The following is a 12,957-nucleotide window of genomic DNA, read 5'->3' as shown; positions in this document are numbered from 1 at the left end:
TAAAGAGAGGGGAGACGGCTCAGAGACCGCGGACGGCTAGAGAGAGGGGAGACGGCTCAGAGACCGCGGAAGGCTAGAGAGAGAGGAGACGGCTCAGAGACCGCGGGCAGCTAGAGAGAGGGGGGGCGCCTCAGAGACCGCGGACGGCTAAAAAGAGGGGAGACGGCTCAGAAACCACGGACGTTTAGAGAGAGGGGAGACGGATCAGAGACCGCGGACGGCTAGAGAGAGGGGAGATGGCTCAGAGACTGCGGACGGCTAGAGAGAGGGGAGATGGCTCAGAGACTGCGGACGGCTAGAGAGAGGGGAGACGGCTCAGAGACTGCGGACAGCTAGAGAGAGGGGAGACGGCTCAGAGACTGCGAACAGCTAGAGAGAGGGGAGACGGCTCAGAGACCGCGGACGGCTAAAGAGAGGGGAGACGGCTCAGAGACCACGGACGGCTAGAGAGAGGGGAGACGGCTCAGAGACCGCGGACGGCTAGAGAGAGGGGAGATGGCTCAGAGACCGCGGACGGCTAAAGAGAGGGGAGACGGCTCAGAGACCGCGGACGGCTAGAGAGAGGGGAGCCAGCTCAGAGACCGCGAACAGCTAGAGAGAGAGGAGACGGCTCAGAGACCACGGACGGCTAAAAAGAGGGGAGACGGCTCAGAAACCGCGGACGGCTAGAGAGAGGGGAGACGGCTCAGAGACCGCGGACAACTAGAGAGAGGGGAGACGGCTCAGAGACCGCGGACAGCTAGAGAGAGGGGAGATGGCTCAGAGACCGCGGACGGCTAGAGAGAGGGGAGACGGCTCAGAGACGGCGGAAGGCTAGAGGGAGGGGAGACGGCTCAAAGACCGCGGACGGCTAGAGGGAGGGGAGACGGCTCAGAGACCGCGGACGGCTAGAGAGAGGGGAGATGGCTCAGAGACCGCGGACGGCTAGAGAGAGAGGAGACGGCTCAGAGACCGCGGGCGGCTAGAGAGAAGGGAGACGGCTCAGAGACCGCGGACGGCTAAAGAGAGGGAAGACGGCTTAGAAACCGCGGACGGCTAGAGAGAGAGGAGACGGCTCAGAGACCGCGGACGGCTAGAGAGAGGGGAGACAGCTCAGAGACCGCGGACAGCTAGAGAGAGGAGAGACGGCTCAGAGACCGCGGACGGCTAGAGAGAGAGGAGACCGCGGACAGCTAGAGAGAGGGGAGACGGCTCAGAGACCGCGGACAGCTAGAGAGAGAGGAGACGGCTCAGAGACCGCGGACGGCTAGAGAGAGGGGAGACGACTCAGAGACCGCGAACAGCTAGAGAGAGAGGAGACCGCGGATAGCTAGAGAGAGGGGAGACAGCTCAGAGACCGCGAACAGCTAGAGAGAGAGGAGACGGCTCAGAGACCGCGGACGGCTAGAGAGAGGGGAGACGACTCAGAGACCGCGAACAGCTAGAGAGAGAGGAGACGGCTCAGAGACCGCGGACGGCTAGAGAGAGGGGAGACGGCTCAGAGACCCACTGAGACAGGTAGGTTACCATCCCGTGAGACGCTCGCTCCTATGTCCTCACAGTGGGGGGGGGGGGGGGGGGGTTCTGTTTCCGGGAGCATCAGGGAGGAAAGCAGGGAATTCCATCCATTGGTGCTCGGGGGTGAATGTGCGGTCACATGATCAGCGGCTGGCAGTGCTCGGGGGTGAATGTGCGGTCACATGATCAGCGGCTGGCAGTGCTCGGGGGTGAATGTGCGGTCACATGATCAGCGGCTGGCGGTGCTCGGAGGTGAATGTGCGGTCACATGATCAGCGGCTGGCGGTGCTCGGGGGTGAATGTGCGGTCACATGATCAGCGGCTGGCGGTGCTCGGGGGTGAATGTGCGGTCACATGATCAGCGGCTGGCAGTGCTCGGGGGTGAATGTGCGGTCACATGATCAGCGGCTGGCAGTGCTCGGGGGTGAATGTGCGGTCACATGATCAGCGGCTGGCGGTGCTCGGGGGTGAATGTGCGGTCACATGATCAGCGGCTGGCAGTGCTAGGGGGTGAATGTGCGGTCACATGATCAGCGGCTGGCAGTGCTCGGGGGTGAATGTGCGGTCACATGATCAGCGGCTGGCAGTGCTCGGGGGTGAATGTGCGGTCACATGATCAGCGGCTGGCGGTGCTCGGGGGTGAATGTGCGGTCACATGATCAGCGGCTGGCGGTGCTCGGGGGTGAATGTGCGGTCACATGATCAGCGGCTGGCAGTGCTCGGGGGTGAATGTGCGGTCACATGATCAGCGGCTGGCGGCGCTCGGGGGTGAATGTGCGGTCACATGATCAGCGGCTGGCGGCGCTCAGGGGTGAATGTGCGGTCACATGATCAGCGGCTGGCAGTGCTCGGGGGTGAATGTGCGGTCACATGATCAGCGGCTGGCAGTGCTCGGGGGTGAATGTGCGGTCACATGATCAGCGGCTGGCAGTGCTCGGGGGTGAATGTGCGGTCACATGATCAGCGGCTGGCGGTGCTCGGGGGTGAATGTGCGGTCACATGATCAGTGGCTGGCAGTGCTCGGGGGGGGGGGGGTGAATGTGCGGTCACATGATCAGCGGCTGGCAGTGCTCGGGGGTGAATGTGCGGTCACATGATCAGTGGCTGGCAGTGCTCGGGGGGGGGGGGGGTGGTGAATGTGCGGTCACATGATCAGCGGCTGGCAGTGCTCGGGGGGGTGAATGTGCGGTCACATGATCAGCGGCTGGCAGTGCTCGGGGGTGAATGTGCGGTCACATGATCAGCGGCTGGCAGTGCTCGGGGGGGTGAATGTGCGGTCACATGATCAGCGGCTGGCAGTGCTCGGGGGTGAATGTGCGGTCACATGATCAGCGGCTGGCAGCGCTCGGGGGTGAATGTGCGGTCACATGATCAGCGGCTGGCGGTGCTCGGAGGTGAATGTGCGGTCACATGATCAGCGGCTGGCAGCGCTCGGGGGGGGGGGGGGGTGAATGTGCGGTCACATGATCAGCGGCTGGCGGTGCTCGGGGGTGAATGTGCGGTCACATGATCAGCGGCTGGCAGTGCTAGGGGGTGAATGTGCGGTCACATGATCAGCGGCTGGCGGCGCTCGGGGGTGAATGTGCGGTCACATGATCAGCGGCTGGCAGCGCTCGGAGGTGAATGTGCGGTCACATGATCAGCGGCTGGCAGCGCTCGGAGGTGAATGTGCGGTCACATGATCAGCGGCTGGCAGCGCTCGGGGGTGAATGTGCGGTCACATGATCAGCGGCTGGCAGCGCTCGGGGGTGAATGTGCGGTCACATGATCAGCGGCTGGCGGTGCTCGGAGGTGAATGTGCGGTCACATGATCAGCGGCTGGCAGCGCTCGGGGGGGGGGGGGTGAATGTGCGGTCACATGATCAGCGGCTGGCGGTGCTCGGGGGTGAATGTGCGGTCACATGATCAGCGGCTGGCAGTGCTAGGGGGTGAATGTGCGGTCACATGATCAGCGGCTGGCGGCGCTCGGGGGTGAATGTGCGGTCACATGATCAGCGGCTGGCAGCGCTCGGAGGTGAATGTGCGGTCACATGATCAGCGGCTGGCAGCGCTCGGAGGTGAATGTGCGGTCACATGATCAGCGGCTGGCAGTGCTCGGGGGTGAATGTGCGGTCACATGATCAGCGGCTGGCAGTGCTCGGGGGTGAATGTGCGGTCACATGATCAGCGGCTGGCAGCGCTCGGGGGTGAATGTGCGGTCACATGATCAGCGGCTGGCGGTGCTCGGAGGTGAATGTGCGGTCACATGATCAGCGGCTGGCAGGTGACGGTTAAGCAATGCTTTTTAAGGCAACTTGCAAACAATTCAGGAGGAAACAATGTAAATTCTGGGGAAACCGCCCCTCATATGGCGCCAAGTCTGTCCGGGCGCCAATCACAACGACGCTGTGCTTTCTACACCATTTTGGAATGAGATGGCGTATATGGAATGAGTGAAGCGTATCACTCCTGGCCACCATAATGCTCATTGCCGGAGGGCTGTCGGCCAGAAGTAAGCCGCGTGCTTCCCGCCTTCTTCTCGGCGACGTCAGTTGCTGTCACTCACGCTCCTCCAGTCACCTCATTGGGTACACAGCTTGAAAGCTCCGCCCCTGTGACTGCCAGCAGCAGAGGAAAACAACCTTATGGGAAGGCGTGTCTTTAATTGGGCTTCTAAACAATGGCGGCTTGTGCGGTGAGTTCTCTGTCCCTTCTGAGTGTGCCGCCATTTTCCTAAAGACCAATAACGAGGAAAGTAAACGAAAGGAAGGCGGCGGCCCTAGTTCAGGAGAGCAGTACTGCAGCGCGGCCTCTTGTGATGCCCTGTACGAAGGAACAATGGGAGTACAAACATGGCCGCCACACTACGTGCTTGAGCCGTGCAGCGGGTGTAGTGATATGGCGGCTTGTGGTTGCCATGGCGGCGCCCGGGTTTTGTCTCCAGTTGTGTGATAGTAACGGCCCGGGCTGACAGCAGCAGGAGGAGGAGGTGAGCGGTATATAATGTGTGCACGGCTGCCTGTCTGTCCCGGGAACTACAAGTCCCAGCATGGCCTCCAGCACTGAGCCCGTCTCTTACTGACTGCAGGATGTCTCTGACGGGTGATGAGGAGCGGGCTCCCCGCTGCGCCCCCCGCCCGCCGGCACTGGACCCCGATCCGGCGCTGGACATCTCGCTGACGCCGGAGAAGGCTGTCGGGATCCTGCGCAGAGAGACGGCGGACCGCAGGAAGGGGCCGCGGCAGGTGAGGACGAGCCCCCGCCGCACGGCCAGGGACCCCTGTGGTTTATAGGACCTCTGCTTGCTGTCGGATCTCCCCTCAGCTCCGGGGATTGTCGGGCTGCTGTAAATGGAGGCGGGCTCACTCACTGACAGCAAGCAGAGATCTTAAAAATTGTGACAAATGTAATTTAAAAAAATGAGCAAGTTTGTGCAGTTGCAGTCAGGAAGGGGTTAAGCCGTGCGGCTCCTGGGGCCCCTGTGAACGGGGCCCCTTACTGATGCGATGCCCCTCTCCCCTCCAGGTGCGCTTCCATGTGGATGAGGAGGGTCTCAGCCGACCGCTGGCGGCCGCCCGGGTGCACAGTAGCGCCGCGCTGCGGAGGGAGGTGCGGCAGGAGGCTCAGCAGGAGTTTGATGCTCAAAGGGCAGTGCAGGCTGAGCTGCGCCAATCCTTCACAGTGAGACGTGGCGTGGAGAGCGAGGCATCCAAAGGTGAGGACTATGGGGGGGGACGGACAACGGGGGGGACTGGAGGGGGGGGGGACGGACAACGGGGGGGACTGGAGGGGGGGGGACGGACAACGGGGGGGACTGGAGGGGGGGGGGACGGACGGACAACGGGGGGGGGGGGACTGGAGGGGGGGGCGGACAACGGGGGGACTGGAGGGGGGGACGGACGGACAACGGGGGGGGCCGGACTATGGAGGGGACTGGAGGGGGGACTATGGGGGGGAGGACTGGAGGGGGAGGAGGGGGGACTATGGCTGGGAGGACTATTGGGGGAGGACTATTGGGGGGGGACTGGAGGGGGGGGGAAGGACTATTGGGGGGGGACTGGAGGGGGGGAAGGACTATTGGGGGGGGGACTGGAGGGGGGGGAAGGACTATTGGGGGGGGGACTGGAGGGGGGGGAAGGACTATTGGGGGGGGACTGGAGGGGGGGGGAAGGACTATTGGGGGGGGACTGGAGGAGAGGGAAGGACTATTGGGGGGGGACTGGAGGGGGGGGGGGAAGGACTACTGGGGGGGGACTGGAGGGGGGGGGAAGGACTATTGGGGGGGGACTGGAGGGGGGGGGAAGGACTATTGGGGGGGGAAGGACTATTGGGGGGGGACTGGAGGGGGGGGGGAAGGACTATTGGGGGGGGACTGGAGGGGGGGGAAGGACTATTGGGGGGGGACTGGAGGGGGGGAAGGACTATTGGGGGGGGGGGGAAGGACTATTGGGGGGGGGACTGGAGGGGGGGAAGGACTATTGGGGGGGGGACTGGAGGGGGGGAAGGACTATTGGGGGGGGGGACTGGGGGGGGGAAGGACTACTGGGGGGGGGAAGGACTATTGGGGGGGGACTGGGGGGGGGGAAGGACTATTGGGGGGGGACTGGGGGGGGGAAGGACTATTGGGGGGGGACTGGGGGGGGGGAAGGACTATTGGGGGGGAAGGACTATTGGGGGGGGACTGGAGGGGGGGGGAGGACTATTGGGGGGGGACTGGAGGGGGGGGGAGGACTATTGGGGGGGGACTGGAGGGGGGGGGCAGGACTATTGGGGGGGACTGGAGGGGGGGAAGGACTATTGGGGGGGGACTGGAGGGGGGGGGAGGACTATTGGGGGGGGACTGGAGGGGGGGAAGGACTATTGGGGGGGGAAGGACTGGAGGGGGGGAAAGGACTATTGGGGGGGACTGGAGGGGGGGGAAGGACTATTGGGGGGGACTGGAGGGGGGGGAAGGACTATGGGGGGGACTGGAGGGGGGGAAGGACTATGGGGGGGAGGACTATGGGGGGGAAGGATTATGAGGGGGGAGAAGGACTATGGGGGGACTGGAGGGGGGGGAAGTACTATGGGGGGGAGAAGGACTATGGGGGGGGACTGGAGGGGGGAGAAGGACTATGGGGGGACGGACTGGGGGGACGGACTGGGGGGACGGACTGGAGGGGGGGGGGACGGACTGGAGGGGGGGGGGGACGGACTGGGGGGGGGAGGACTATGGGGGGGAAGGAGGGGGGAGGACTATGGGGGGGAAGGAGGGGGGAGGACTATGGGGGGGAAGGAGGGGGGAGGACTATGGGGGGGAAGGAGGGGGGAGGACTATGGGGGGGAAGGAGGGGGGAGGACTATGGGGGGGAAGGAGGGGGGAGAGGACTTTGGGGGGGACTGGAGGGGGGGAGAGGACTTTGGGGGGGGACTGGGGGGGAGAAGGACTATGGGGGGGGAGAAGGACTATGGGGGGGGGGGACTGGACGGGGGGAGAAGGACTATGGGGGGGGACTGGAGGGGGGGAGAAGGACTATGGGGGGGACTGGAGGGGGGGAGAAGGACTGGAGGGGGGGAGAAGGACTATGGGGGGGACTGGAGGGGGGAGAAGGACTATGGGGGGGGACTGGAGGGGGGGAGAAGGACTATGGGGGGGACTGGAGGGGGGGAGAAGGACTATGGGGGGGACTGGAGGGGGGGAGAAGGACTATGGGGGGGACTGGAGGGGGGGAGAAGGACTATGGGGGGGACTGGAGGGGGGGAGAAGGACTATGGGGGGGACTGGAGGGGGGGAGAAGGACTATGGGGGGGACTGGAGGGGGGGAGAAGGACTATGGGGGGGACTGGAGGGGGGGAGAAGGACTATGGGGGGGGACTGGAGGGGGGGAGAAGGACTATGGGGGGGACTGGAGGGGGGGAGAAGGACTATGGGGGGGACTGGAGGGGGGGAGAAGGACTATGGGGGGGGACTGGAGGGGGGGAGAAGGACTATGGGGGGGGACTGGAGGGGGGGAGAAGGACTATGGGGGGGGACTGGAGGGGGGGAGAAGGACTATGGGGGGGGACTGGAGGGGGGGAGAAGGACTATGGGGGGGGACTGGAGGGGGGGGAGAAGGACTATGGGGGGGGACTGGAGGGGGGGGAGAAGGACTATGGGGGGGGACTGGAGGGGGGGGAGAAGGACTATGGGGGGGGACTGGAGGGGGGGGAGAAGGACTATGGGGGGGGACTGGAGGGGGGGGAGAAGGACTATGGGGGGGGACTGGAGGGGGGGGAGAAGGACTATGGGGGGGGACTGGAGGGGGGGAGAAGGACTATGGGGGGGGGGACTGGAGGGGGGGGAGAAGGACTATGGGGGGGGACTGGAGGGGGGGAGAAGGACTATGGGGGGGGGGACTGGAGGGGGGGAGAAGGACTATGGGGGGGGGACTGGAGGGGGGAGAAGGACTATGGGGGGGGGGACTGGAGGGGGGAGAAGGACTATGGGGGGGGACTGGAGGGGGGGAGAAGGACTATGGGGGGGGGGACTGGAGGGGGGGAGAAGGACTATGGGGGGGGACTGGAGGGGGGAGAAGGACTATGGGGGGGGGACTGGAGGGGGGAGAAGGACTATGGGGGGGGGACTGGAGGGGGGGAGAAGGACTATGGGGGGGGACTGGAGGGGGGGAGAAGGACTATGGGGGGGGGACTGGAGGGGGGGAGAAGGACTATGGGGGGGGGACTGGAGGGGGGGAGAAGGACTATGGGGGGGGGACTGGAGGGGGGGAGAAGGACTATGGGGGGGGGACTGGAGGGGGGGAGAAGGACTATGGGGGGGGGACTGGAGGGGGGGAGAAGGACTATGGGGGGGGGGACTGGAGGGGGGGAGAAGGACTATGGGGGGGGACTGGAGGGGGGGAGAAGGACTATGGGGGGGGGACTGGAGGGGGGGAGAAGGACTATGGGGGGGGGACTGGAGGGGGGGAGAAGGACTATGGGGGGGGGACTGGAGGGGGGGAGAAGGACTATGGGGGGTGGGGACTGGAGGGGGGGAGAAGGACTATGGGGGGTGGGGACTGGAGGGGGGGAGAAGGACTATGGGGGGGGGGGGACTGGAGGGGGGGAGAAGGACTATGGGGGGGGGGACTGGAGGGGGGGAGAAGGACTATGGGGGGGGGACTGGAGGGGGGGAGAAGGACTATGGGGGGGGACTGGAGGGGGGGAGAAGGACTATGGGGGGGGGACTGGAGGGGGGGAGAAGGACTATGGGGGGGGGACTGGAGGGGGGGGAGAAGGACTATGGGGGGGGACTGGAGGGGGGGGAGAAGGACTATGGGGGGGGGGACTGGAGGGGGGGAGAAGGACTATGGGGGGGGGACTGGAGGGGGGAGAAGGACTATGGGGGGGGGACTGGAGGGGGGGAGAAGGACTATGGGGGGGGACTGGAGGGGGGGAGAAGGACTATGGGGGGGGGGACTGGAGGGGGGGAGAAGGACTATGGGGGGGGGACTGGAGGGGGGGGAGAAGGACTATGGGGGGGGACTGGAGGGGGGGGGAGAAGGACTATGGGGGGGGACTGGAGGGGGGGGGAGAAGGACTATGGGGGGGGACTGGAGGGGGGGAGAAGGACTATGGGGGGGACTGGAGGGGGGAGAAGGACTATGGGGGGGGACTGGAGGGGGGGAGAAGGACTATGGGGGGGGACTGGAGGGGGGGGAGAAGGACTATGGGGGGGGGGACTGGAGGGGGGGGAGAAGGACTATGGGGGGGGGACTGGAGGGGGGGAGGGGGACTGGAGGGGGGGAGAAGGACTATGGGGGGGAGAAGGACTATGGGGGGGGGACTGGAGGGGGGGACTGGAGGGGGGGAGAAGGACTATGGGGGGGGGACTGGAGGGGGGAGAAGGACTATGGGGGGGGACTGGAGGGGGGGAGAAGGACTATGGGGGGGGACTGGAGGGGGGGAGAAGGACTATGGGGGGGGACTGGAGGGGGGGAGAAGGACTATGGGGGGGGACTGGAGGGGGGGAGAAGGACTATGGGGGGGGACTGGAGGGGGGGAGAAGGACTATGGGGGGGGACTGGAGGGGGGGAGAAGGACTATGGGGGGGGACTGGAGGGGGGGAGAAGGACTATGGGGGGGGGGACTGGAGGGGGGGAGAAGGACTATGGGGGGGGACTGGAGGGGGGGAGAAGGACTATGGGGGGGGACTGGAGGGGGGGAGAAGGACTATGGGGGGGGACTGGAGGGGGGGAGAAGGACTATGGGGGGGGACTGGAGGGGGGGAGAAGGACTATGGGGGGGGACTGGAGGGGGGGAGAAGGACTATGGGGGGGGACTGGAGGGGGGGAGAAGGACTATGGGGGGGACTGGAGGGGGGGAGAAGGACTATGGGGGGGGACTGGAGGGGGGGAGAAGGACTATGGGGGGGGACTGGAGGGGGGGACTGGAGGGGGGGAGAAGGACTATGGGGGGGGACTGGAGGGGGGGAGAAGGACTATGGGGGGGAGAAGGACTATGGGGGGGGGACTGGAGGGGGGGAGAAGGACTATGGGGGGGGGACTGGAGGGGGGGAGAAGGACTATGGGGGGGGGACTGGAGGGGGGGAGAAGGACTATGGGGGGGGGACTGGAGGGGGGGAGAAGGACTATGGGGGGGGGGACTGGAGGGGGGGAGAAGGACTATGGGGGGGGGACTGGAGGGGGGGAGAAGGACTATGGGGGGGGGACTGGAGGGGGGAAGAAGGACTATGGGGGGGGGACTGGAGGGGGGGAGAAGGACTATGGGGGGGGGACTGGAGGGGGGAGAAGGACTATGGGGGGGGGACTGGAGGGGGGAGAAGGACTATGGGGGGGGGGACTGGAGGGGGGAGAAGGACTATGGGGGGGGGACTGGAGGGGGGAGAAGGACTATGGGGGGGGGACTGGAGGGGGGAGAAGGACTATGGGGGGGGGACTGGAGGGGGGAGAAGGACTATGGGGGGGGGACTGGAGGGGGGAGAAGGACTATGGGGGGGGGACTGGAGGGGGGAGAAGGACTATGGGGGGGGGACTGGAGGGGGGAGAAGGACTATGGGGGGGGGACTGGAGGGGGGAGAAGGACTATGGGGGGGGGACTGGAGGGGGGAGAAGGACTATGGGGGGGGGACTGGAGGGGGGAGAAGGACTATGGGGGGGGGACTGGAGGGGGGAGAAGGACTATGGGGGGGGGACTGGAGGGGGGAGAAGGACTATGGGGGGGGGATTGGAGGGGGGAGGACTATGGGGGGGGGACTGGAGGGGGGAGAAGGACTATGGGGGGGGGACTGGAGGGGGGAGAAGGACTATGGGGGGGGGACTGGAGGGGGGAGAAGGACTATGGGGGGGGGGACTGGAGGGGGGAGAAGGACTATGGGGGGGGGACTGGAGGGGGGGAGAAGGACTATGGGGGGGGGACTGGAGGGGGGGAGAAGGACTATGGGGGGGGACTGGAGGGGGGGAGAAGGACTATGGGGGGGGACTGGAGGGGGGGAGAAGGACTATGGGGGGGGACTGGAGGGGGGGAGAAGGACTATGGGGGGGGGACTGGAGGGGGGGAGAAGGACTATGGGGGGGGACTGGAGGGGGGGAGAAGGACTATGGGGGGGGGACTGGAGGGGGGGAGAAGGACTATGGGGGGGGGGACTGGAGGGGGGGGGAAGGACGAAGGGGGGGGGGAGAACGACTACGGGGGGGACTGCGGTAAGGGGGGCCGACTTCGGGGGATCTGCGGTGGGGGGGCGACTGCGGGGGGGACGACGGCTGGGGGGGACCACGGCTAGGGGGGCGACAGTGGGGGGGGGGACTGCGGTGGGGGGACGGGACTGCGGGGGTGGGGGGGGGCGACTGCGTGGGGGACTGCGGGGCGGGGGGGGTCTGCGGTGGGGGGGGCGACTGCGTGGGGGTCTGCGGTGGGGGGTCTGCGGTGGGGGGGGGGCGACGGCTACGGGGGGACGGCGGTGGGGGGGCGACTACGGTGGGGCGGGACGGCGGTCGGGGGGATGACGCAGGGGGGGGGACGACTGCGGAGGGGACTGCGGTGGGGAGCGACTGAGGTGGGGGGGGCCGACTACGGGGGGGACTGCGGTGGGGGGGAGGAAGACTATGGGGGGGACTGCGGTGGGGGGGCGACTACGGTGGGGGGGGGCGACTACGGTGGGGGGGAGGGGGACTACGGTGGGGGGGAGGGGGACTACGGTGGGGGGGAGGGGGACTACGGTGGGGGGGAGGGGGACTACGGTGGGGGACTGCGGTGGGGGGGAGGGGGACTACGGTGGGGGACTGCGGTGGGGGGGAGGACGACTACGGGGGGGGGGACTGCGGTGGGGGGGAGGACCACGACTACGGGGGGACTGCGGTGGGGGGGGGAGGACCACGACTACGGGGGGGGGACTGCGGTGGGGGGTAACGACTACAGGGGGGCTGCGGTGGGGGCAGGAGGAGGACGGCTATTGGGGGTGACTGCGGTGCTGGCGGGAGGAGAACTGTGGTGGGGGCAGGAGGAGGACTATGGGGGGGAGCTGGACTGTGGTGGGGGGAGATCTATGAAGGGGACTGCGGTGGGGGGGCTGTGGTGGAGGCAGGAGGAGGACTATGGGGGGGACTGCGGTGGGGGGGCTGTGGTGGAGGCAGGAGGAGGACTATGGGGGGGACTGCAGTGGTGGCTGGAGGGGAACTATGCGGGGGAGAGAGGTGGGGCCAGGAAGGGGACTATGAGGGGGCGGGAGGGGGACTGCGGTGGGGACAGGAGGAGGACTATGGGGGAACTCTGGGGTTCTGGAGGCCGCTCATCCTTTCCTTCCTGCGCAGCTCTAAACGTGTGTCGGGTGCAGAATCTGTATCGGGGTCTGGTGAGCGTGGAGCCCCCACTGGAGCAGATGCGGAGGCTCACAGCACGGCAGAGGCGGTCAGAGCACAGAGAGGTGAGGATGATGATGGAGGCGAGGAGTGTCATCACTTTGCGGGGTCATCTTCAGGTACCTGCGCTTGGTTTTGTTCTGATAGTTGGGGCCCCGTAATCAGCATTGAGGGGCCACATCTGTAATGTCGTAGATGGCCCCTTTAAGACATGAAGGTCTCCTGCAGCCTGATGTCACGTTTTTGTTGTAACCTGGAGGAGGGGCCTGTATGACAGGCGGAGTCTTCTGTATTGGATGGCCGCCGCCCACTGCTGTGTGACATGATCAATAGTGGTGACCGCTATCTCCTGTGATGTCATATGTACAGGTCACATGACTATTTGCTCTCTTATCGCAGGCTCCACCCACAGAGGGACCCGATATCTCTGTATTCTCCAACCCCTGTGAAAGATACACAGAGACCCCGTACCTCAAAGTAGATGGATTGCCACTCCTCACCCTCCAGCCACGAGTCCGGCCGCCGCATACAGTGTTCAACATGTTCCACAAGCTGGAAGAATGGACATCCTTGCAATGATCTCGAGGCGGGGGGGAGGGGCTAGTTAGTATGTACAGTGCTTATTATAATAAAGATATTTATAACAGGT

At 66.1% G+C, this 12,957-nt stretch overlaps 1 protein-coding gene across 2 annotated transcripts; it reads left to right on the top strand.

Moving 5' to 3' along the window:
• Positions 1-4,314: 4,314 nt before the first annotated feature.
• On the top strand, positions 4,315-12,957 carry PPP1R35 (protein phosphatase 1 regulatory subunit 35). 2 transcript variants are annotated; one of them, XM_066590118.1, is made up of 5 exons: positions 4,318-4,465; positions 4,565-4,721; positions 5,002-5,191; positions 12,261-12,373; positions 12,708-12,957. In XM_066590118.1, the coding sequence occupies exons 2-5, from the start codon at positions 4,566-4,568 to the stop codon at positions 12,885-12,887; spliced, it is 639 nt and encodes a 212-aa protein (XP_066446215.1). In that variant the 5' UTR covers positions 4,318-4,465; position 4,565; the 3' UTR covers positions 12,888-12,957. The 2 variants fall into 2 exon arrangements, with proteins under 2 accessions (XP_066446214.1, XP_066446215.1); XM_066590117.1 differs by having other exon boundaries at positions 4,315-4,721.

Source organism: Eleutherodactylus coqui, chromosome 2, assembly GCF_035609145.1.
Source record: "Eleutherodactylus coqui strain aEleCoq1 chromosome 2, aEleCoq1.hap1, whole genome shotgun sequence".
NCBI classification, from domain to species: domain Eukaryota; kingdom Metazoa; phylum Chordata; class Amphibia; order Anura; family Eleutherodactylidae; genus Eleutherodactylus; species Eleutherodactylus coqui.
The sequence above is the reverse complement of the archived record's forward strand: the minus strand, read 5'-3'. Positions and strand labels throughout refer to the sequence as shown.